At 45.2% G+C, this 25198-nt stretch overlaps 4 protein-coding genes and 1 pseudogene across 6 annotated transcripts; 1 reads left to right on the top strand and 4 right to left on the bottom strand.

Annotated features, from left to right (window-relative positions):
• Nucleotides 1-1491: 1491 nt before the first annotated feature.
• LOC112876903 (WRKY transcription factor 55-like) lies at nucleotides 1492-3082 on the bottom strand. Its single transcript, XM_025941082.1, has 3 exons — nucleotides 2628-3082; nucleotides 2447-2548; nucleotides 1492-2332 (listed from the first exon to the last, which is right to left on the bottom strand). Exons 1-3 carry the CDS (start codon nucleotides 3047-3049, stop codon nucleotides 1753-1755), a joined length of 1104 nt encoding a protein of 367 aa, XP_025796867.1. The 5' UTR covers nucleotides 3050-3082; the 3' UTR covers nucleotides 1492-1752.
• A 998-nt stretch (nucleotides 3083-4080) lies between these two features.
• LOC112873320 lies at nucleotides 4081-5453 on the bottom strand. The gene is made up of 2 exons (XM_025936306.1): nucleotides 5286-5453; nucleotides 4081-5239 (listed from the first exon to the last, which is right to left on the bottom strand). Exons 1-2 carry the CDS (start codon nucleotides 5451-5453, stop codon nucleotides 4736-4738), a joined length of 672 nt encoding a protein of 223 aa, XP_025792091.1. The 3' UTR covers nucleotides 4081-4735.
• A 751-nt stretch (nucleotides 5454-6204) lies between these two features.
• On the bottom strand, nucleotides 6205-7978 carry LOC112877406 (annotated as a pseudogene).
• A 2490-nt stretch (nucleotides 7979-10468) lies between these two features.
• LOC112876451 (transmembrane protein 87B) lies at nucleotides 10469-15797 on the top strand. Of its 3 annotated transcripts, XM_025940571.1 has the most exons (6): nucleotides 10481-10888; nucleotides 12125-13058; nucleotides 13403-13498; nucleotides 13801-13937; nucleotides 14417-14589; nucleotides 15420-15797. In XM_025940571.1, the coding sequence occupies exons 1-5, from the start codon at nucleotides 10683-10685 to the stop codon at nucleotides 14541-14543; spliced, it is 1500 nt and encodes a 499-aa protein (XP_025796356.1). In that variant the 5' UTR covers nucleotides 10481-10682; the 3' UTR covers nucleotides 14544-14589; nucleotides 15420-15797. The 3 variants fall into 3 exon arrangements, 1 of the variants encoding a protein (XP_025796356.1); XR_003225321.1 differs by lacking the exon at nucleotides 13801-13937 and having other exon boundaries at nucleotides 10471-10888; XR_003225320.1 differs by lacking the exons at nucleotides 14417-14589; nucleotides 15420-15797 and having other exon boundaries at nucleotides 10469-10888; nucleotides 13403-13599; nucleotides 13801-13934.
• A 578-nt stretch (nucleotides 15798-16375) lies between these two features.
• On the bottom strand, nucleotides 16376-24777 carry LOC112874351 (phospholipid-transporting ATPase 1-like). Its single transcript, XM_025937628.1, has 9 exons — nucleotides 24441-24777; nucleotides 22066-23981; nucleotides 20944-21268; nucleotides 19960-20815; nucleotides 19651-19774; nucleotides 18797-19016; nucleotides 17698-18156; nucleotides 17339-17622; nucleotides 16376-16830 (listed from the first exon to the last, which is right to left on the bottom strand). The coding sequence occupies exons 2-8, from the start codon at nucleotides 23813-23815 to the stop codon at nucleotides 17421-17423; spliced, it is 3936 nt and encodes a 1311-aa protein (XP_025793413.1). The 5' UTR covers nucleotides 23816-23981; nucleotides 24441-24777; the 3' UTR covers nucleotides 16376-16830; nucleotides 17339-17420.
• Between the last annotated feature and the right edge of the window lie 421 nt (nucleotides 24778-25198).

Below are 25198 nucleotides of genomic sequence, written 5' to 3' on the forward strand. Positions count from 1 at the left end.
TGCAGCGGCGCATCCAACAAACAGTACGGCGACAACGGAAATTAATTTTCGATGTGCATTTTTTGGAACACGTGGTTCACCAGGCAGGCACGTGTTTGAAGAGCAAACCCTCACAGCCTTTTGTTGTCATATACCCCTGGTGCGAACTCTGTGCTCAGGAACCAAATTGTGTGCATTATGTAGAAGAAAAAAAAACAAGCCGCGGTGTTTTTCGGAGGAAACTCGCAGTGCTTGACATTTTGGAACAGGAGCAGCAGCATACAATGCTCAAATGGATTCTATGTTTTTATTAAAAAAATGGATTCTATGTTACTGTGTAGTGTCAAACATAGAGATAGTATTTTTTTTTTTATTCTACCAAATGGTTCAACCAACTTCTATTTCAGAATTCCGATGATGTCTTGCGCGTGGCGTGGCAATGCATGCCCCAGCGCGCCCGGATCGTGACAGGGCCCAGCGTGTGTCGGTGTGCGTGTACCTTGCTCGTGCGGGCGGGGCGTCTGTGCCGTGTGCGCGCTGCCGGCCTTGTGCCCATGGTCCGTGGGCCAGAAACTGGAGCTCCAAGAGCAGGATGTGTCTTACTTATTTCTAGAATATTCAGATCTATAATTTAGATATGAACACACTGTACAAAATATCCTGGCACCCAAATGTCCTGTGGAGATGGACAAACTAAAACAAATGTAGATGTCGTTGAGAGCTACAATTATAATATACCTTTTATATCCATTGTAGGTCAAATCAAAGTTCTGCCTTCCTTCTGAAAAATCATGCTCAGTGGAAGGCATTTGCTCGACGTTTGATGTTCTTGTTGATTCTAGCATATTCGATTGTAACTCATCGCTACCCAGCACTCACTGGTGCATCTCATGTGCGGACATTAAAAAAACTGAAAATGATGCCCTATCAAAGAAAATTAAAATGGTGCAAGTTTATAAAAAAAAACGTATACATGGAAACTTCAATCTTTTATAAACATTGCATGGCGGTAAGTAGGCTAATTTAGCAAAAGGATCCGTAGCCTAGTGGTTACAAGAGTCTCAATAGCACCTTAGATCCTGAATTTGATTCCCCATGGAAGCAATTTTTTTAGGATTTAACGGCGATATACGTTCCTATTGGTAGCGAGGAGTATGTGGTGATTTCGTCAATCTTGAAGATTTTTACCGGTGAGTATGCGTACGTTGTTAACCTCAAAAAAAAGTAAGCTAATTTAGCTCTTTTACAATATCGGAGCAACGAAGTCCCATCGTCCATAAGTTTTGATGGGTTTATGAAGAAGAAAGCATAGTACCGTCCTACTGCGTAGTCCTGCTCCAAATTATAATTGATTTTATCATTGTCTTAAGTCAAGTTTTTTTTTACCTTTGATCAAGGTTATAGGAAAATGCATCAACATTTATGACATCAAATTAGTTCTATTGAATCCGCCATGAGATATCTCTTTGATAGTGCACATTTATTTGGTTTATTTGGTATTACAGAGGTTATTATATTTTTCTATAAATAAAATCAAAATTAGATAAGTTAGATCTATGACAAAACTAACAGAGAGTATAACAATTTAGTCGATAGTGGATGATAGGGATAATAAGTGTTTTCTCATTTATGCTAACGTTGTCTACTTCTGGATTCCATTGGCACAAGTTTATATACACACCAGGCCTTACTAGGCTTTTACAAATCATGGTTCACCAGGCCTAATTACCGGTTACGTTCATGCGTTTCACGGGCAATGCCTTCAATTGCTTACTAAGGATCCATGCTAAACAAGTCATCGTCGTTGCCGCCGATGCTCCCAAGCGAGCCCACCACGAAATCGGCGAGGGCGTTCGGAGACGGTGAAAAGCTGGCAGTGCCTCCGGCGCCGCCCACCATGCCACCGAGCCCGCCACGGTCTAGCGCCGACGACCCCGCCGTTGCCGTCGACGTCACCCCGGCCGAGCCCACGACAGCGCTGATCAGCTCCTCCACCTGCATGAAGGAGCCGGCCGACGAGCTGAACATGTCGTCGCTGGTGCACCACGACGTCGAGAGCTGGTCAGCGGTGGTCCTACCGCCAATCGCCAAGTACTGGGAAGAAGAGGCGCCGGCGCCGGCGCTGGCTGCTGCGTTGTCGTTGGCGCCGCTGTGGCCGAAGCTGATGAGGTTGCTGGCGCGGTCCGGCGCGGCGCCGGCGGCGTGGACGACGAGCGGGATCGTGGAGGGGTCCCTGCAGGTGTGCTCGCCGTAGTAGGTGACGACGTACATGGACGGGTCCGTCTCGCTGCGCTGGACCTGCCGCTTGGCGTTGCATCCTTGGCCTGAGCTGTGTGTGCACCTGTAGTAACTCCTGCACACACACACACGCATGCATTAACATCTTGTGATCTGCACCTTACGGCGAAACTCAAGCATCTATCTATAGATCAGATGTAACTGCTCTAGGCAACAAGTATATATGCACCTTGGATAGGGTGAATTCTGGATCTCTTTCTGCCCATATTTCCGCCATACGTGGTCGTCTTCCAGCGTAGCAGTGATCTTCTTGTCAGAGGGACGCTGTGATCTGGTGAAGCATATGCATCAGCATCATGAGTAGATCGATCGAAGTAGATGTAGAACAAGCAAATCGGAAGCACGCTCACCTTCCGCTGAAGCTGCGTTTCTTCGTGTTCCCGCTCGAGCTCGCCGACTGCTGCGGCCTGCTCGCGCCGCCGGATCCGGACCCGGCGACCGGGCTCTGGCCTCCCTCCGCCGCCGCGCCGCCGACGTCCAGCGCCGACATCGCGCTCGACAGCCTGCTGAGCACGCCGTCGACCACCCGCTGCGCCCACGGCGCGCGCTGGTCGTCCAGCTGCAGCAGGAAGGTCCTGAGCGTCGCCGCGCCGTCCCGGGCCTCGACCAGGTCGTTCACCGCCGCGGCCGCCCTCTCCGCCGGCAGCGTCGTGCTCATGTCGCTCTCCGCTAAGCTGCTACCTATACACACGCTCGTACGTACACTCCGCCGCGAGTAACAAACTTGTGGCGCTCGCGAATTGTGAGATTGTTTTTTGTAGTTTACCCCCATGGTTATCGCGGAGGGGAAAAGGTGGTTTGAAAAGGTTGGAAAGAGCGCGGGGAGGAAGGTGGAAGGAAGGAACTAAAGCATGGGAGTGGGGCCCGGGGCAGTGGACTGGCCGTCGCCGATGGATGATACCCAAGAGGAGGAAACGATACCACCAGTCTACCAAACGTTGCCAGTCGCTGCACACATACGGAATCGTCATCGCGGTGACACAGGCACCGTGAGGTCACGCGCGCGGATGGCCTTTGACCTGGTGTGGTCACCGGGCCAGGGTCAGGCGGCAATGCCTGGGCAATTTCTCCGACGACCGTCCATTGCGGGGAACACGTCGACCGGGAGACTGACTGGTCGATCGCCGGCGTGCCGCATGCTTACACCTACATGCATAATGGGAACACGGAGACCACCAGCTTCGTTTTAAACTGGAGCCACTAGCTGGTGCTGACGTGTATTTTCTACTAGCCTCTACTAAAGTATTAGGATCGTGCATGTACTACAAAAGTATTAGGATCGTGTATGTACCGGCGAAAATACGGGCAATGGACGGTATTTATTAGGAGCAACTAGTTTTACTACTCCGTATAGTACTAGTATTTCCTTGTTTCGTTCGTTCAAAAAAAAATAGTATTTCCTTGTTTCAAAATACGAGGGTATGTTCGTATCTGAGCTGTGACCCCACTCTCAAACCAATTTTAGCCGTAGCTGCAACATTTTGGTATCATTTGGTTCGATTAGCCAAATTCGGATGAACAAAAATGGATGCACATGTTAAGCTGAATCTGGTCCATCTAACGGGTAGGTCAAAAGAAGGGCATATCCGTTTTTTTTTCTACATATTTAATACCGTTAACTCCTTCTAATGGAATAGGAGCAAACTGAAGCTTCATTTTCAAAACGCGAGGGCAAAATCGCACAAAGCAAAAAAGATGAGCAAAATCACCATTGGTACTCAAAACAAGGGCAAAAACGCCAAAGCCCCAACAAAGTAGCATATCTGCTTCAACAACCGATACAGAAGAACGGTACAAAGCGAAATACATGCAAGAGAAAGACACTCTGTGATTACCTGTATCCATGTTCAGATATTTGGATAAGGCACAGGGGATATAGGTTGGGCTAGCTAAGTAAGGTCTTTGAGTGAGAATTGGCGAGAATTCTTCAACAGTCTTCTTCTCCATATCAATCATGATCACTAATAGCTCATCGTCCCCCTGTTTTACTTTGTAGATTAGATAAAGAGAGTTCCTATCATCCGTGCTCAAGGTGGGGGTAGATGTGAACAGGTCCTTCAATGTCAACGTAAGAGTTCTTCTGCCACCAAGGTCATCCAAAAAGGAAGTATTGTTTGGGTTGTTCCCATGGATGTCATTAACATGAAGCACGCGCTCCTTGCGCCAATAGGTGGAAGAAAGCGTCCTCGTCCACACAATGACTCTCCAACCGAGGTACTCGTAGGAGTCCTCATTCTTTGTGTTCTGCTCCGCATCCCCTGCACAATCTGGCATCAGGTCTAAGTCATGGAGCACATCTGTGTTCCAGACATCATCAGGTGCTCCATGGATTATGCGTCTGTTTAAGTGCTGAGGTATCTCATGGTTTATGAATCGTGAACAGATTTCTAGTTCCACGCACCTGATCCAACCAATGGTGCAAACTACGTTGCGAAACGACCTTGCAGAGCCCAGCTCCTCAACTGACTGGTTGTTGGGAAGCAACTTGGGAGACGGGATGAAACGGGTCGTAGACCGAAATTCCCTTCCAAAGGTCAACAAAACCTAGTTCCCCACATCCAAGTGCGATCACCTTTTCTATACTTGTGAGCTGGTGGCTTCCAAGCAACACCATGTTTCTGGTCCGTGTGCCCCTCTCGGAGCGGAAGACATGGAGCTCATACTGCCCGGTGACTAGGGTAAAACCAAGAGCGGCCAGGACGAAGTCGTCGCCTTTACAGCCGTGGGGCAGGAAGCCGATGGAGGCTAGGAACGGCACATTCGAGAGATAACTCCCAATGTCTCGGGGATGTTCAAGCGACAGCCGCCGCCGATGCCCAGCTCTATAGAAGAAGTACTCCGTCTCGGGGCCGCAGGCGAAGGGGACGCGGATGAGGGCGAGGTCCCCCACCGAGAAGAGGATGAAAGGCATCCCGACGAAGTCGAACTCCTCCGTCAAGCCGGGGCAGTGGACGCAGAAGTGGGAGAGGAGCGGCGGGGGGGGGGGGGGGGGCGGCGAAGAAGGAGACCCTGACGGAGTCCCCGGAGCTCGTCCGGGCTACGGCTGTGGTCGCGTTCTCGCGATCTTCGTCATCGATGTACGCCTCGTGGTCGGGGAGGATCCAGGCGGGTAAGAGGGAGTTGGGGGCATTAGAATTGGAGGGTGGCAGGGTCGGAGCAGGGGAGGACAAGGTCATGGATCGATCGATCCGTCTCTCAAGATCGTACCAGGATCTTATATGTACTTGCAAAGATACGGGAAGAACCCAATCAAGGACATGTTCGTATCTTCCCGCAAAAAAAAAGGACACGTTTGTATCTAATCTACAGCCCCACTCAGTCAAACCAATTTAAGCCGTACCTACAACATTTTGGTCTCATTTGGTTCGATTAGTCATCCTCAACAAAGTTTTCGCTTTTGTCTAAAAAAACAAAGTTTTCGTCAAATTTCTTATAGCTAGCAAAATTCGGACGACCAAAAACGGATGCACATGTTAAGCTGAATCAGGTGGTCCATCTAAGCCCGTGCTGAAATCCTACCCAATGTTGTGCAGCAAATTTGCTGTTTAGCTACCGAACGCTCGCCGATGGTTTCCAGCCCGCAACAAATAGCACAGACCCGGATTCTCTCGTGTGTTTCGTCTTCGAGGTCGCAGCGACACTCTGCGTCTTTGACAGAGTAGCAAGGCCTCTCCGGCTGCGAAGTTGCCTGAAGCCCTGAATGCAAGTGCACCCCCTCCTCCACACCCCCCCCCCCCCCCCCCCCACCAAAGATGTGGCAGAGAGCCAGAGACCCACCAACCTTAATTCGGACGTGGTATCTCAATTGTTGGGAAGAAAAGAAAAGATCCAATATTACTAAATAAGCTCAATGGTAACAGAGATTGAAATTCACAGTTACAGAGATTTCATTTGATTTTCAGATATCTTACAACACGCCGCTGCAAACAAGCAGGCGTCTGATTTTAGCCATGAACTAAGTACATCACTACATACTGATTTTAGCCATGAACTAAGAACATCATTACATAGGCAATCACTAGTGCAGCGAGTTAACAGAAGTTCGACGACCAGTAGCAGGCATCAGCTACAATTCAGAAACTCCGTCCTCAAGTTCTTGTGTTTCAGAAAGCACCCTCTGATCTGCCTCCACATCTTCTCTTCAAACCAGCCTCCCCGTGTCTCTGATACTCCGCGTCGGCCATCCTCTTTCTTCCATGGCATCCATCGTGGTAGACGGCCGGCGCGGGGACATTCGTGTAGCCGCCACCGCACGGCATGCCGTAGTATATGTAAGGATCACACGCCCATGGCGCCGAACCGAAGGAAGGATCGTAGCATGCCGGGCTGAACGGGCTGCCGTAGTAGCCGTACTACTCGGGGTAGCCGGCGTGCGCACCGATTTCCGCCGACTCCGCAGTAGTCTGCTTCGATCTTGGCTCGCGCGCCGCCAGAGCTGCCGCGCTCTTCGAGGTCGACGACTCGCTCCCTTCGCTGTGCTTCGAGCCGGCGGCCGCCGTGACGTGGCTACGGCTCTCCTGCGAGGCGGCGGCACTCTGGAACGTGGGCTCCGCGTTGTTGCCGGACGAGCTCTTTCGGTTGTCCGTGCCAACTGATCCTCTGCCGACGGCATTCGTGGCAAGCAGTTTGGCGATTGTGGTGCGCAGCGTCAAGGTTGGGGATCAGGTCGTCGGCGCGAGACTAGTCGCCGCACACGCACCTGGACTTGGCGGCGATCTGGCCCCTGATGCACACGTCGCAGAAGCTGCCGAAGCAGCACCTGGAAGCCACCACCGCGTCCGCCATCACCTTGCTGCAGATCTTGCAGTGGAGCTCCGGTGGGACCCCGTCGTCGGGGATCGGGACCGCCGGCGACGGAGTAGGCCGATTGATTTTGAACGACGCCCTTCCCAAGTCGTATCTTGGATCGTCATTGGTGGGGCAGTGCTGGATGTAGTGCCCGGGGACGCGGTACCTGTGGCAGAGGTACCTAGCCGGCGGCGGCGCCCTCGCCTCGAGGGCGCCATGGTGACCGTAGCGACGCCCTCCTTGAGACCGGCGTTGATCTTCCCAGTTGAGCTGCGCGGCATCGATGACGGCGCTGATGGCCCTGGCCTCGTCGTCCTCGGCGCTCAAACTCAATGTCACGATGGAATCCGAGGGTGCGCCATCACGCGTCGTCGCCTTGGCCGGCGGCGGCGGGGACGACGTGACTGTGATGGTCTCTGCGGGAGGCTCGGCGACCCGGCGCACGAGCACCGTCAAGTTGCACGGGACGAGCGCGCAGCCGTCCGTGTACTCTTCGCCGGTCCGCGCGTCGTGCAGAGCGACGCTCTCCCTCTGCTCGCGGCCGCGCGTCCGGCCGTGGCCGTGGCGGGCGGTCCTCAGGATGAGGCTTTTCAGGTCGGCGACGGAGACGGACGGCGCCGGCACGGGCACGGAGAACGTCTGGACGCCACTCTTGTAGCGATAGTACACGGCCATCGTCTCGATCGACGGCACGATGCGGGGTGCGGAGGCGGGGAGAGAGCTTCGCACGCTCGCCACGAGCCGCTCGGCGACGTGACTTCGGGGGTGGGGGTTCGTGGGATGGCGAGAGATGGCGCTGGGTCGAGAATATATCGCGGCGGGATGGAACCGACTCGGATCTGCAGCACCGACTCGGATTCAATTTTGTGGCACTTGACTCGGACTCGGATTCAGTTTCTAACCTACCGGCTACCGGTTCTTTCTCTCCCCCATTTTTTTGATTTTTTTCGCCTTGTTTCGGTTGCTTCGCGCCGGTACGAGGAAGGGCACGTAGGCTTCCGCCGTTGTGGTGAATGGGGTTGGTTGCAGCACGTTGCCGCTGGCCAGGCTAATACCCGCGCCTTCTCCTACCCACACCCGTAAATTAATTAACCAATTATTTCCCCCCTCCCCTTACCCTACTCACTTCGAATTATCCATATTCATTAAGTAACGGGTAAATTTGGTGGATATGGGTAACTACTTTTCACAGGAGGATGATGACGTAGCACTACAGCTTGTTTTGCAGTTGCCGCGTACTCAGCAAACCTCGGCAGCGGCGCCGGTCTTCATAGGTATCCTTAGCAGCAGCTTCACGGGTGTGTCCTTGGCAGCGGCGGAAGAAGCCAGAGAGCGTGGCAGCGCACGGCCAGCTGCGCGAGCGTGAGGAGGCGTGCGAATTTCGCCAAGGAGCGGCGCGGGTCTGGGAGACAAGGAGCACTGTGTCCTGCGCGAGAGACAGGAGGCGCGCAAGCAATGGAGAGGAGTGAGTGCGGGCCAAGGAGAGGCGACGCGACCGGCAGATAGCGGAGGCGGGCGCAGGGCAGCGGCGAAACAGGATATAAATGGGTATATCCATCCCCTACCTGTTTGAAATGGGTACGCCTGTATCCTACTTGTTTGTCATGAATGTGGATGGTATAGGTACCCAACAGCAATATGAAAGTTGTGGGGTTCCTCAGCTCGCCGTTGCGCCGCCTTTTCATGGCGCCGCACTCCTTCTTCCCGTGATCCCATTCTATTCAATAGTTGTACATATATTATATGTATTATGGTTACTCTCTGAATCAATAATGTTTTCTGGATGGGAACATGTCGCTGAACAGAGTAGCAAAGTTTGGATTGGGTCAGGGGCATGCAAAATTATAAGAGCCGGATATTCATGTTATTAGTTGTTCCAAACTAGATCAGTATTTTTTAGTTTTAGTTTCACTTATTTAGAGCCGAAAAGAGATGCAAATAAAATCGAGTGACATTAATTGAGAATGGAAGCATTAAGTTACGGATGTTATTAAAATCGTAGGCTATAGTGCTACACGGTTAACATCATGAGTTTCTCTCTATATTTCCAAGTCCTACTACAAGGTTTCAATGACATTATGTTTTTTCAGCTGATCCATCCTGACTGTTCAATCTAGATCAAACGGTTGTTGTGCCCTTTTCAACTTGAAGCCGGACGAGTTCCTAATGCACTAAACGTGCTCTATCATTGCTATCGACAAGTCTTCCTCACTCTTTTTTTTTTTGCCCCCTCAGCCAATGCCTCTGCTAGGCATATCCGATTATCCTACCCATTTTTAACTTCGATAACCGTGAAAACCTTCCTCTGGCAATCCGTCCTATAACCTTGCTGGACTTGCTCAGCCTGATTTATTAACAAATGCGAGCAATTTTATGACTTTATGCTATCTTGAGAAATTTACTGGTTTTATTGCCTAAAAACTAACTTTCTCCTAGCAACCTTGGGAAATTTACTGACTTTATGATCATATAATCTAAATTTATGGAAATGGATCGTCAAGATTTTTAACTATAGAAACCAATTTGGTAAGTGAAATCTTTAACTATGAAGTAATATAAACTCTCCACATCCATTCATTTCTGAAACCAGCAACTTTCCGTGCGGCTAACTTTACATTGAGCTAAAATAAATTCTGAAGACAATATAAAAGTTCAACAATTTATAGAAATCAAAACTAGGATAATAAATTAATTCCAAGTCAAGGCTCACGAATAACCACGTAATTTGGATCAAAACGTCCAATGATAGAGAACGATTTTATCTCTTAAGTGAATTGTTACATCCGAGTAGTGGATCCATGGAAAATGCTTCTTAAAGGCATTTATAAATTATGCCAGTGCAAATAAATTCCTATGACCCATAACTATTATTGTATAAGAAAAATCATAAAAATGAATGGTATTTAGCTTGGTACATGGAACATCCTCACGACGATCCAAAGCTAGGGGCCTAAGATTGCACATTTAGCTTGATCACAATCCATTGCACAATGATATTAACATCTGAAGATGGAGAAGATCTCTTATGCTATTCTCGATTCCTTCCAATTTTATGAGCTATTGTTAGTTGTTCGTTATGACAATAACTTTAATTTTTATTTCCCAGGTTCATTGGATTTGTATAACTATTCTTGGAAGCTTGAAAAAAAGGAAAATTGATGGAAATTTGAGCTCTTCATGGGAAACCAGTTTCTTTTTCCCCACTTGTCATATTGTCAGTCATCATTAGCCGCAACAGCGTACTGGATGATGTTGACTGTTCCTAAATCGTGGTCCTCTTAACAATCGTTGGCCCTTTTTTCACACGCCGCACTTTGAGCAAAAATCTTCCACTCCTTTCACCATCCTATCCTATTCTCGTTTCACGGATCAGTAGAGAGAAAGAGAAGTCGCCACACTTAACCGACAGCACAAGCGATGCTGATGCCCCGGTACACCAACCTTAACCATCCTCCACCTCGTGCCCCCTCTCTTCCACTGCCAGCAAGGCGAGCCCTCGAACCTTCCATCCGTCGCCCACCACCCCTCTCGACTCGCGGCACGAGAGCAGGCAGCAGCAAGGACAAGCCGCCAACCAGCAGAAGCCGACGCCGCCCGCCCGCTCCCACCCGACGACGATGCGGCCGCCGCGGCGAGCCGCGCTCTCGCTCGCGCTCGGGCTCTCCCTCGTGGCCCTCCTCGCGGCGCGGGGCGCCGACGCTTCCGTCCACGAGTACGCCGGCGGCGGCTTCGCGCCGCGGGCCAACTCCTTCTTCTTCCACGGCGGCAGCGAGGGGCTCTACGCGTCCGACCCGTCCTCCAACTCCTCCGCATCCTTCATCAGGTACGCGTACGGGCCAGCGCCGCCGCCCGCCCCCGCATCCGCCCAGTCCCCGCTCCCTCGGCTCGCCTTCCCCCCTAGGGTTTTGCGGATCGCGTATGTCGCGGGGCGTACCTGGGGACAGGATCAGATGCGTTTGTTGAATGCCGCGCTTTTTCGTTGATCTCGAATGGATTGTTCGGGGTGATGGCGCGTACGGCGAGTAGTAGAAAAGGGCCAGGTTGGGACGGCAGCAACTTTTGCCGATGAATGCATATCCTTGTGGTTGCGTCTTGAGTGTTTGCCCCGATTTTAGGGCTCTGGCTGTTGCTTTTGGTATTTCGTGAGGGATCGGGCGGAAATTCTTGTAATTTTGTGCTCAGATAGACTGATCTGTTGACTTAATTGGATACAGCTGCTAATAATTAATTTTTTTATGCGAATTGTTCTGAGTTCTGACGTAGTGTGTATCGCAGTCATTTTGACTACTTTACCTAGTTCAGCTCTAGTTTTGTTTGTCTGGCGTGTGTTGAGGCTGGGATCATGGAGGTCCTAAAAGTTGATTGGTTCAATTTTTTTTTCAATTGCTTGTGATCCACTACGTAGGAGGCAGCTACTTACCTTGTTAGCTCTTAATTTGTTTAGTTGTGTCCTGAGTGTTTGCCCCAATTCATAGGATTATTGCTGTTGCTGTTGGTATTATGTGTGAGGGATAAGCCTGTTTTTTCTTTTAGAATTTGATCTGTTGACTTAGTTGGACACAGCTGTTGAGTTAGTTCTTGGTTTTATGTGAATTGCTGTGATCTAGTGTGTGTGTGTGTGTCGCAGTCCGTTTGACTACCTTGCCTAGTTCAGTTGTTTTGTTTTGGTTATGTTATGACTTATGGCTCTGGAATTAGGGAGCATTACTGCATCTTTGCACCAAACTCCAATAAGGCGTTACATTTGGATGGTTGTGTATCTTTTATGTATCAAATTGCAGTATGGTTGGCATGATCTGATGCCACGAACATGTGACAGACAGTAAGGTCAGCTTAGGTTATGTATCATGGTACTCTACTCTGTTATTATGGCGCAGAGCAGTAGAGTTTTGGATACGAGGACCAATTATTTTCGAGCTTGCATGTCGTTAGGAATTTTTTTCACTGTTTTTTTTTGTGTTAAGCTGCACGGGCTAATATTAAAGCAGAAATAAGAATTACATGATTTGATCTCCTTCAAATCTATACCTTCTTGTGATCTAATGGACTGCTCTTTCAGGTTTGACACTGTAGTATTCCGTCGGACTCTGGAGTCAGCATCTAGGCATGAGGAGATGCAGCAAAAGACAGGTTTGGTGGAGGCTATAATTGTTGAGATACAGGACAGGGACAAAATTGGAGGTTCATACCTTCATTCTGATGCAATATGCTGCACCCCTGAGCTTGATAAGGAGAAATTTTGTAGGGTAGGTGAAGTCATCATACGTCCAAATCCTGATAATCCTGAATGGCCTCAAAGAATCCAGACATTCTTTGAGGGTAAAAATGAAGAAACCACTATGCTACCTCAATTAGTATCAATAAACAAAACAGGGATGTATTACCTCTATTTTATGTTCTGCGACCCTCAACTTAAGGGATTGAAGATTACAGGCAGGACGGTCTGGAGAAATCCACAGGGTTATCTCCCTGGTAAAATGGCTCCAATGATGACATTTTATGGTTTCATGTCACTTGCATATCTTGCACTTGGACTTCTATGGTTCATTCAGTTTGTGCGATGCTGGAAGGACATTTTGCAACTGCACTACCATATAACAGCTGTCATTGCGCTTGGCATGTGTGAAATGGCTTTCTGGTATTTTGAGTATGCTAACTTTAATTCAACTGGAACCAGACCTATGGGCATTACCATATGGGCAGTTACATTTACTGCTGTGAAGAAGACTGTATCTCGGCTTCTTCTATTGGTAGTTTCGATGGGCTATGGTATTGTTCTACCCACATTGGGAGGCATAACATCAAGAGTTGCTGCTCTTGGTTTCATCTATTTTGTTGCTTCAGAAGCTCTTGAACTTGTTGAAAATCTGGGAAATATCAATGACTTCTCTGGAAAGACAAGGTTATTCCTAGTGTTGCCTGTTGCAATACTTGATGCTACCTTTATCATCTGGATATTTTCATCCCTGTCTAGAACATTAGAGAAGCTACAGGTAGCTGCTTTATGACCTTACAAGTCTTTCCTTTTATGTTTAGATTGATCATATGCGCCATTCAACCTGCATGCTTGCTACTACAAAGTATTGTCATGTATGATTGATTCTAGCACTTTCAATATTTCTAAAAGAATATCTACAAGGTTTCATACTACATTTACTTACATTTTTGCAAATCCTTAGCTTGTTACACGGAATATTACTCTTCCGATGCTAAGTTATGACACACATGTTTTACATGTTCACTGTTATAAAGTCACCCTGCTTCTGCATCTTACTGAAATGAGCTTTTTCCCCCTGTTGCATTCCTAGTGCCTCATCTAGTTTTAATTTTATTACAGCTGCGGAGAAGCATGGCAAAGCTTGAATTATATCGAAAGTTTACAAATTCTCTGGCCGTGTCAGTGCTTATCTCGATCGCTTGGATTGGTTATGAGGTATCTTGTATCAACTCTAAAGTTTTCATCTATGTGGTCCAGTAATGTAGATATCGTATAGCCACTCGAAAGTAATTGCCTCATGCAAATGATCACAGAATGTAAGAGCAAGAACCAAGTTTTAGGTCCTTTCCTCTCTTCTATATGTTCATCATAAAATAGATTTGAAGGTGTCCAAACACATTTTATTTTAACCATTGTTGACCATGGATTTTCTTGAAAAATGTTTTAGAAGAAAAACAGTGGTGTCCGTTCTGCAACTCATATTGACTATGGTGTGTCTTGTTTTTTTCTTGAATCAGCTATATTTCAACGCAACTGATCCATTGAGTGAACTTTGGCAACGGGCTTGGATCATCCCCTCCTTTTGGAATGTCCTTTCTTATGCCCTCCTTGCCATCATATGCATCCTTTGGTCTCCATCTCGTAATCCAACAGGGTAATTTTTCGACTATGAATTTCACCAACTCATTTGAGTTACATTGTTTGTTTGAGTTGGTTTTCCCCATTCTTGTAAACAACAAAGTTTTTGTCAATTTGAGCACTATATCTCATCGTATAAGTTATCGTCAATTATATCCTGCCAAGAAGGCTTATTTGCTTAGTGGAGGTTGTTGTTTACTTATTTTTAGCAGCAGCACAAGCACATATTCTGAAAGAGACAATTTCCATCACATTCTTTATGATATTCTATAATGAGCTCTGCTGTAAAGCAACTCCTATGATCCTTCAAGATGTTCACTGTTTAACTATGTGTCAATCCATTTAATCTTCAGAAATATCTAGTTCATATTTATAATTACTCTTAAGTTAAGCATGGCTAATTCGTGATACAGTATGTAATTTTTAGCTTTGTACTTCCATTTTGAACTACACACGAGAGTCCAACTTCGGTTTTCATGTTCCTGTCATGAACAGATTTGCATATTCAGAGGATGCAGGCGAGGGGGCTGATGAGGAAGGGCTCTCTCTAGTAGGCAGTGCAATGAAAGGAACTGGAGATATGGTAAACATGCATATCTTTCCTGAGGATAAACGTGCATGATAAGTTTTGGCCCTGAATGCAGCTGTACTCCTGGCGGAATGCTATGGTATGTGCTCATTTTTGTCAACAAGAATGGTACATGTCATTGCGTGCATTGATGGCATAGCTTGCTGATATTGTCTACTGTCTTGCTAATTTATTACTTCATTTCTTTTTATAAAATGGGCACACATTTTAAGATTCCTCGTAATTCTCAACTAACAATCAGTCTGACATAGTACAAACTATGTAATGCAAAAATGATATGGAGTAAGCATTTGAAAATACTTTCTTATGGTTATAAATTTGTTGCTACAGACTTTATATTGAGAAATTAGAAGTCAAAACGTTGTTTTGGAAACAGTGTCAAGTCAGACCATGCCTTGTATTTTGAAACAGAGGGAGTAGCATGTTAGTGCTAGATGAATTTTGTGATTAGTGGACCCTTAACACATAACACTGTTGGATATACATGGTCCAAACTTTATGTTGGCTTCTGACTTCTGATATCCTTCTTTTTGAAGAAACTTCTGATATCCTTATCCCTACACTTATTGTTGAGTGACCTCGAAGCTTCTGTTCAGACCTTACTGACTTTGCACACTTAATGGACCTTGCCTCTTTCTTTGACATTTATCCTGATTGTATAATACATATTCGTTTATCACACATTTGCTCTCTTCTCAATTTTAAAGCAATGCATAGCTAAAGCCATTTCCCTTTGGTACACTTCAATTATATTATTAATAATTAGTGATTAATCTTGTAGGATTCTTTTTAGATAGGGACCTTTATATCAGTTTTTCTGTGACAGATGCAGCTGCGTATTCTTTTTGAGAATTTGGGTAATCGGATTCACTTCTTTAATATTTTTCTAATATTTGTTCTCGATTGCAGAGAAGTACTGTTTTCCTCTGGATTCACGACTAGCTGACATGTCAAAATCTTGCGTAAGATTCCAGATGTACAGGTGGTGACTTGTTTTGAACGATTTGACCAAGAGATTTTACCTGTCAGTTGTGACTACTCGATACAAAAAGTCGGCGCAATAAACTTTCACTTTGAGAGCATACGAGGGTTGTCTGTAATCCTCGCGATGGTGGTGTGGAGTTGTAGCTCGTTGAAATGTAGCGTTGCCAGAGCTGAAATGGATCCCCAGTTAGCATGGATCTAGTGATATGTTGGCAATTGCTGGTGTACCTAACATGTTTATTAGCAACGCAGTATTCTTGGGTTCACGACTTGACTGTGAATCGTATAAATTGTTGAGCCCCACATTCCCGAGTCCAGCATTTTGTTCTTGCGATGGTACGATCTTTGTTTTAATCAATGCGACAGGCTTTCAAAATAAAAAAGAACAAAAGAAAAACAATTCATGCGCCATGTAGGAGATGAAGACGCAACTCAATCATACTCGCTCTATTTCAAATTGTAAATTGTTTGATGTCTGTACTAAGTCAAATATGTTTAGATTTGATCAAATAAATGGACATCAGGTGTATTACACGGTGTATCTTATGAAAATAGTTATAATATCAAATAAATGACGTCCAATATATATTACACGATGTATCTTATGAAAATAGTTTGATACTATAGGTGTTTGTGTATTTTTCTGTAGACTTGTCAACAGCTATTGACTTGCGTAGAATTTGAAACGGGGATGGCTTCAAGTCTGCAATTGCTCAACCCCTCGCTTTAATGGCGAAGGACATCAGACAAAAGAACGTCCACTGAGTAAACTCGTGCGGCCGGTAGCGCGGTATCCATGGAACCCGTATGCCTGCTGCGTCCCTCAATGCTTTCAGATTATCTTAGTACGCCCAATTTCATCCAAAAATTACACCAAGGCGAGTAAAACTGAGACATCATGAAACAAATGCCCAACATGTTCGATGGAGTTTGGAGAAACTAGATTACAGAACTGAGCCTTGTATTGCTGTAAAACGTAAGATTCCGACTGGACAAGCCACTACCTAAACGCTCTAACAGCTGGAATAAAATGGTGGTGGTTAACATATAGTCAGATGATACAAAAGGCTGGCAGAATGCGAAAAGAATTTGTATCTATTTACGTCTTTATTTCCTAAGCACAGACTACCACAAACTCTACCTTAAAATACAGAGTGTATGTATCGTCTTTCCCATATCTGTACATTTGTCATTTGATTGATTACTAGCCCCCGAAGGCCCAAGCCGTTGTTGTCAATACCAGTACAGTCAGTTCCCTTTGTCAGCCGTCGCATTTTCAAGTCTCTTCCGCGACCCAAATTTGTACACCGTACCAATTTTGTCCTCTGCGTATGATCTAAGACCATGGTTTTCAAAAACAAAATAGTTAGTTACAAGTAATAGGTCAGCACTGGTATATGCAGAAAACAATAGCAGCTAGATGAAGTGAAGAATGTCCACGACAGATTACTGAAACTGCAGATCAAACGATTTTTAGTCCTACAGAAGAACTGCTAACTTCTGATGCAGGCACAAAATACAGATTGCAATAATACATCCCTCTGATGTGAGGAGACGTGCATAACTAGGCTGTAGTAATTTGATTTGTTCTTGACCATTGTTAGCTAAAATTCAAACAATTTTGAAACGTAAGGTTGATCATGATGCTAGATTCATCATGGAAAGCAATTTCAGAATTTATCAATTTTCTATGTGCAATAATATAATTTACAGAAATTGATAGTCGAAGTTTCACATTTATATTTGTGATCGGAGGGAGAATGTTCTGATATTTAACAATGCACACACTGGATATGGATCTCAGGGTGTATACATCATATAAAAGGGTAACAACTAGAACTTACCAAAATTTTGACAAAAATCACCTCAACAAATGAATCAACACAGCCTCAAGTCTATTGACAAAATAACCGTGTGAAACTGTTGTTAGCTGATGTCACTTTCAGGCCTTGAACCAAACTGCTGAGGTAGCTTTTTTAAAAGCTCGGCTTCTCTTGCAATTTGAATATCAGATGGCCAAAAGGTCTCATAGATTACTTTGCAAAGGAACCGAGGAAGCAACCCAAGGACTATTATAAGACAAACACTCAGCCAATAAGTAGTTGAAGCAGCCATGTTGTATATTGTCCTGCCAGGTAAAAGAAAACAGAATCTCATGATGTTTGCCTTAGGCGGTAAAGTAAACTAGTCAGCCAGAACTTACCCGTAGTTTGGGAAGATTGGTATTGAGTCTATTAACACCATGCACAAAAATGTAGCAGCTATAGAACCCCATACGGCAAGATGGGTAATAAGCACCCATCGTCGAATGTCCATAGCCAGATGCATATTGACAATTATAACCACAGCAATTGTCCACAAACTTCCCATACTCCATATGTCCATTGTACTGATATTGTATGTGAAGAAAGGAACATAGAAAAGGACAAGGCTTTGCCACAAGGTATCTAGCATTGTGATCCAGAAGAGTGTCAAGTTGTAGCCCTCATTTCGAAGCCCTGCCTCATATAGTCTTGGGTAATAAAGAAGGGTATTATGACTCAAGTCCTTGTCGAGAATGCCAACTACTACCGTTGGAACTGATGTGTATATAAGGGAGTAGAAAACACTACTCCAATCTGTTAGTGCTAGAGTTGCAGAATAAGCTGTATGTAAGATATACCTACAAAGATAATGAAACATTCAAACTCAGAAAATTAAGAATATTGTGATAATAACATTGGCACTTGGCAAACTCAATGGATCTCAATAAAACAATTACAACAAGTTGGTAAGCCCTAAACTGCCTGATTGTCCTTAAATATTACATGTCAAACTTTCAGTAAATCAAGATTTAAGTGATAACAAAAATGAATATAGCTATGTGCAAATGATTTCTCTACAAAGAATCATAATGGCAGTATGGCACATGCACATGAATGTACAGATCAATTCACACCATCAGACGGCCAACAATTCAGTCTTCTATAGTAGAAAAGAAAAATTAAAAAAAAATTACTCCCTCCGTTTTGCAATGTTCATCCAGTCCAAATACCTAGGTCGCATAGTATTTGATTATTGTTTAGTAGAACTATGTCAAACTTGAAATCATTTGATGGATCAGTAGTTCATCTATCGAACAAGATCAATAACAACCTGATTTCATAGAAACTTAGCTTTTGAGCCTCCTAGGTACGCAGACCGACAAACATTGTGAAACAGAGGTAGTACTATGCAATGGACAAAAATTCTGAAATCTATATGCTCAAGCACTGAAGAAAAAAGGTTTACAGAGAACACAAGCATAGCAGGAGAGCTCGTACCAGAAAAGCATTAGCACAAAGACAGCATTGCGGTAGAAGTTGTAGAGGATCATGTAAGCGATACGCTGATAATTCCAGTGCCCGTGTACGAGAAGTAATCTCTTCAGGAAGCGGAACTGGCCCATAGCAAAGTCTGAAGCCATCACTGCCTGACGGCCTTCTTGACCACATATACCAACACCAACATCCGCCATCTGTATCATTGAAACATCATTTGCCCCTGCCAAAAGATGAAACAGGATCACGATTAGGATGGAGTATCAAGCATAGTCTACTGTTTACTTGGAAGGTCAAAGAATGGAAAAAATATGTAGTCTCACAAGAATAAGATGACAAAAGGGAAATATAAGTGAAAGTTAGTATTTGTTTAATTCTGCGCAATCAAACTTCTTCATCTCTATATGTGCCGCTGAAAGAAATGCTCTGTGCTAATTGTTAGGCTCAACAGATAGTGAATTAGTAGAACAAACCATTACCAATACATACTTGAACTGGACTCTTTTGAAATGCAGCTATCAGATATGGTCAGGATAAATAAAACAAAGCATCCAACATTTATGAATGCATACAATATAGTATTAAAATAGGTGCAACCATACAACACCAATATCAACAGTATCATTCATCTGGAATGCAGTCAAAATATTTTAGCACCATTTGTGGATAATGTGGTTCGACTATAATGGGAAAACTAAAAAGGACACCGATTACTAGAATTTCAACTCTAGTTTAAGAAGGTTTTCATCAGCTATTACTAGCAATCAAAACTAAAATTTTGAACAATTGCTTGGTCAAGGAATGGACAAGAAAAACATGAGGTATTAACTGGAAAAGAATCAGATTCAGTATCTCACCATCACCAATCGCCAGGGTCATGTCACTCGTTCTGCTTTTAATCAAATCAACAATGCCAGCCTTTTGCAGAGGAGCAACACGGCAGCAAATGACGACCTTACACGAAGTTGCCAGGTCAAATAACTGTAAATAGAAAGTAGCAAAAGGTTAATTGAAGAATGAAGGCACAACAAATTTACTTCAACTTTATAATAAAGCTATTGTATGTGCATTGAAGGATGGTCTCTGAAAATGTTTGTGCAAACCAACCAATAAATTAAAAATATGTGACAGTTATAAAACATCAGCCAGTGCAGATGAGATCAAACCTCTGATTCAAGGTCTTTCTCTAGGATATACACAAGGGAACTCCCATCAATTATCAGTGCTAGCTCGGTGCTGTCAAAATTCGTCACTTTCTCACTGTACTCTGACTTGTCACCAGCAATGACTCCAGTTAATTCGAAGTTTTGTGTAGCAGTTCCAGACATGTGACCATTTGAGGACCTCAATTTAGAAATATCACCATTGTTCGAATCTTCTGCACCTTGTGGATCCCTTCGAAAATCAGCCGACTTTATTCCATATTTGGCTTTAGCATCAGCTAGAAGACCCCTGCACTCAAACTCCGAGGAACCATTTATGATAATCGAATGCATGCTTTGAGTCAACAACCGACATGACAAACCAATTGATATGGCAGTTTCTTGCTTATCTCCTGTGAGAACCCACACCTTGATTCCAGCCTGTCGGAGGGATTCAATGGCCTCAGGAACACCATCCTGCAACTTATCTTCAATTCCAGTTGCACCAAGAAGAGTCAGATTGCACTCTACTAGACCTGCTGCCTGACGGAGCTTTGCTGATCTCTCATGCATGGAGGTACTAGCTTCTTCATACCTTTCCTGCCATTCAATGAATTCTGCATCCGTCAGGTTCTTTGAACCAATCACCAAGGTCCGTAGACCCTCTGATGAATAACCTGACAGATGATCTTCGGTATCTTCTCTAATTTTAGCATGCAATGAATCATACAGCCCATCACCAATCTCTACTTTCAAAATGCTTAACATTGATGTATCAGCACCTTTCACGAGAACCTTTACGTTGTTGTCTGGAAACCTTACAACGACAGACATTCTTTTTCTCACACTATCGAATTCATGGAGACCAAGAACATCCAACCTGGTTATAACAATTAGTTAGTAAATACACCCAAAAAAATTTAGAAGATATGAAATGCTTTCCTTGGGACTGATAATGGTGGTAGCTACAATTTTGTCACAGAGAACTTAGAAGGTTGCAGTATTTACCTTAACCTCTCCCCCAGAACATCTATAACAATGTGACCGGTTGTTCTTTCCACAAGAGTATACCCATAAGCAGAAGCTGCAGTTACTAAGGCCTGCTCATCAGGTGACTCTCCCTGGTAATCAATCATGCCTATCTCATCTACTTCGTTTGTCAAGTCATGAGAACTATCTGTGCTGACTGGGATTACTGTGTTGCATGCAGCCAGGGTAAGGAAAAAATCATGAACAGCAAGCCTTTCCTCATCAATCAATGGTTGATTCAGAAGCGCCATCAGTGCCGAATCAACATTGATTTTGGACTTCCTGACACTTTGTCTCAATGACTCTGCAAAATGAGGCAAGCTAATGAGGTCTAGAAAATAAATGAATAAAGACCACAACTAAGCCCACAATGAAATCAAAAGATTTGCTGGCGCAGAGATAAGAAATCTGAACGATTCTGAATTTTGCATAGTATGGACCAGCTTTCAAATACCATTTTTATAAATACAGGGCCTCAGGCAGGAGCCAAGTACCAGTTGTTCATTTAATCTCGGACACTTATTATTTTAAAATTCAGACATTCTCAATATAGGCTATTCTAGCAGGGACTTGGAACCATGGTTTAGGCAATGTTATAGCCGGTCTGCTATCCTAGTATGGTAGTACTAGCAAAGTAGCAAAGTAGCACCCAAATGGGCAGACCGCAGACACAGGCTTCTGTTGTTTTCATCAACAAGCTGTGGTAAAGGTAATGTGATGTTTCTTTCTTCTGATTGGAGCATAGACTTTAAGGTAAAATACTTATGATTTCCTGTGAAATTGTTCGGGCAAGGACCTTCATGGAAATGAATAAGTTATTAAGTTATATGGCGTACAGGTTCAATTATTTGTGCAAACAAGCTGCAAAATACAGAACTCCAACAAAAGGAGGATAGGAGAAGGAAATTCTATGGCTGATCAAGAAATCTGAAAGCTTGGGTTCAACCTAGTACATTGTAGTGATGGCTAGATTATGGGAGCCCAACTATGGTTTCTTCTCAGTTTTCTCCTAGAGAACAAGTTATCTAAAAGGTTACTCAAAGTTCTTAGCACAAAATAGAAAAGGTTGGTCCAAAAAAAAACAGAGGTCAGAAGCCTTGCCTGTAGTTCTTATTTCATGTGAAAAGTCACCAGTGACTTGCAAAGAACTGCCATAATTCTTCCCAAAGATGCTAGCTTGCTGAAATTCCATCTTGTTTTGTGTCAAGGTGCCTGTTTTATCTGAAAATATGTATCGTATTTGGCCTAGGTCCTCGTTGATATTCAAGGATCGACACTGAAATCGTGAGCCTGAATTACTGTCATACATGCGTGTATCTCCAATCATGAAGTATGACTGCCCCACCCTGACCAGCTCCATTGTGATGTACAGAGATATTGGTATCATTATCTGAAAGATTATCACAGAACTGAGGAAGGAGAAAAATATCTCTAGAGCAATGCCATAAAACTTGAAATCTTTTCGATTCTCCCGACCGAAGGTGAAGTACTTTCTTCTGTAGTATGGCAGAGCATCCAGGTTTTTAGAATTTTTAAACAGCCAAACCCCCATCCCAGTAGCCACAACTGAGCATGTGATCAAGAGGAAAGCTGATAACCAAAGGGTTTCCCTGTTCATGTAACTCTCTAGGTTGCTGCTCTTTGAAGGAGATATCGTGCTGTTCAACATAGCTTTTGTTTCCTGACCAGCATAAACAACGACCCCGATAATCCATTCTGTATTTTTAAGCTGACATCCACGTAAAACAATGTTTGATTGTCCAAGTGGAACCCTCTGACTGTTCAACTCCATGGTAGCTGTAAACTCATAGATATTTCTGTTCGGCTGCTCACATTTGATCAAGCCTGAATATGAGTCATCGCATACCATGGAAGTAGTTTCCTGGCGAGCATACCTTGTTTTTAGGTTTGACTCTCCATCTAAATTCATAGTTTGGATATAAGCTATACCATTTGGATCACTTGTACCCAGCAACACCATGTCGCATGGCATGGTTTCATTGGCATGAATTTTGACAACCTCCCCTGCACAAATGTTTTTCCACTTCTTCAACTGGAAATCACCACGTTGAAGGACAAGTGCCTCTCGGTTATTTTCATTTCTGTCGGATCTGTGACGCCGCCAATCTTCATATCCATCTTTTATAGCAGTCACAAACAACACAAAAAGTAGCGGGAAAAGAGAAGCAGTTCTTCCAAATACAGCTAAAGGAGGGAGCTGGTTAAGAGCAGCTATGACTAGGAAGTATACGTACGCCAGGCGATGAAATTGTATGAAGAGGTTCTTAGGCAGGAAAGTAATCAAGGTATACTTGCTTGTCCTGATCTCGTTCCCCGTAAATTCATAACGATCATTTGTCCTGTTAGGATCATTAATGTAAATTAGCCTTGGCTCATGCTCGGATGAAAAGGGGTCTTCAAACTGTGAGCTCTTGTTCCTGACTCTCTGGGAGTGATTTGGCTTCTCATGGGAAGTAGATACCATTCCGGTCTCTAGGGATGATGGAGAACGCTGCATCTCCATCGCACCGCCCCAAGAAACCTTCCGCTGCCTCTCCTTCTGAGAGCATTCCACCGAGAGACGATGGAAGAAGTGTGAATCAGCAGACTGGAAGCGCTCTGCCGCCCTTCTCACATCAGAGTCCTCTCGATGATATTCTCGCTCAGCCTCCCTTTCATCCGCAAAGTTTACAGAAGCCGTGTCACAATCCTCGTACAGTGATGAAGAGAATGAATCAGTAGGGCAGAGGCAGCCTAATGAGGCTACTGAAGGCCGAGCAGGAGCCTGCTGCTTTGAAGGTGAATCTGCACTTCCGGATGCTGACAGGAGCAAGGGCTCACCAGTAGTCATATATAACTGCCACCTCTCAACCCCTGCATCATCACAATAAGGACTCCAGCTACAAGGACAGGCTCAGTTGCACGATGCAGGATTGCAGCACACTGTGTGCTGAACTCATCTCATCTTTGCTCCATTTAGCACCATGCGCAGCTCCACAACCACAGATTACTCCAACCTATTGAAACAAAACATACCGCAAAAGCTTTAGTTTCATCAGTCCATGTACTACTGTAAGGACAGTGGCTAATAGCCTAATACAACTCTGGAGCGCAACTTAATGAGCTATAGCGCGAAGCTGGATCAAAAACTCCACTAGCTTCTACTGAATGCAGGTTACTTCAAGTAAAAACAGCTGAATGGGCAACTACTGAACTTCGTAAATGCACAAAAAAGGGAAACAATACTACTCACGCAAGGAAATACTAAAAATCTAATCAATCGATCAAGTACCAATCCAAGCGCCTAATTCCTAAAATTCAAATTCCTCTAAGCTGGATCAAACAATTCGCTTCGCTTTACCGAAATAAAATTAGCCGATAAACCCCCCAAAAAAACTTCACACGGAACATTTCCCAGATCGCGCCAAAGGGAGACTACTGGGGGACCAGGAGCAGGACAGGATCAGGACACGCACCGGCAGCAGAGCGCCTCTGGATCAAGCCAAACCAATGCCGAGCTGGGCGTGCGGCGGCGCGGCGGATCCGGCCGCGCGCCTCCGGCGGATCTGGCCGCGCGGCTGTGGCCGAGGCGGAGTCGGCGGCCTAGCGGCGCCGCGCTCCCGGGGTCGGATCGCTCGGATCCGGCGGCGCCGCGCGATGCGCCCTGGGGTTCCGCCTGCGCGACGGCGGACGGCGACGTGGCGGGGGGAGAGGAGGAGACGGCGGGCGGCTGAGGTGTGTGGTGTGTGAGACGAGATGAACTATACTTTTTTTTCTCTCGCCTTTTTTTTTTGTCTCTTCGTTTTTCCGCGTTCGTGAGATCGGGGAGGAGCCGTGGTGGGGAGGGAGGAGGCGCTGGAGTGCGAGACGGGTGGAGGAGCGCGAATTATTCGCCCGATTCGCGTGTAATTTGTGCGTCGCTGCGTTGTACTGTTTGGGAATTTGGGGGGTTTATTTCCAGTTTTGCCCACGGGCGTTGGGTCGGTCATTTGAGGGACGAGCTTTGTCTTGAGCTGATTCTGGCAAACTGCAGTTCAGGTGTGGTGAGGCAGTTCGAAGTCTCTAACTTCTTTCGCTGCCCAACAACCTTCAACCTCTCTACGGCTAAAAGAGAAAAAACTGCCTCCGGTTTGGGAGGGATATTTTTGGTAAAGAGTGCTTAATTTTTTCAGAGTGCCCTTGAAAATCTTGTGCAGTAGCAGGAAGCAACTTTTGATACCGGTTTGAGTGGAAA

This window comes from Panicum hallii, chromosome 9, assembly GCF_002211085.1.
Source record: "Panicum hallii strain FIL2 chromosome 9, PHallii_v3.1, whole genome shotgun sequence".
Lineage (NCBI taxonomy): Eukaryota > Viridiplantae > Streptophyta > Magnoliopsida > Poales > Poaceae > Panicum > Panicum hallii.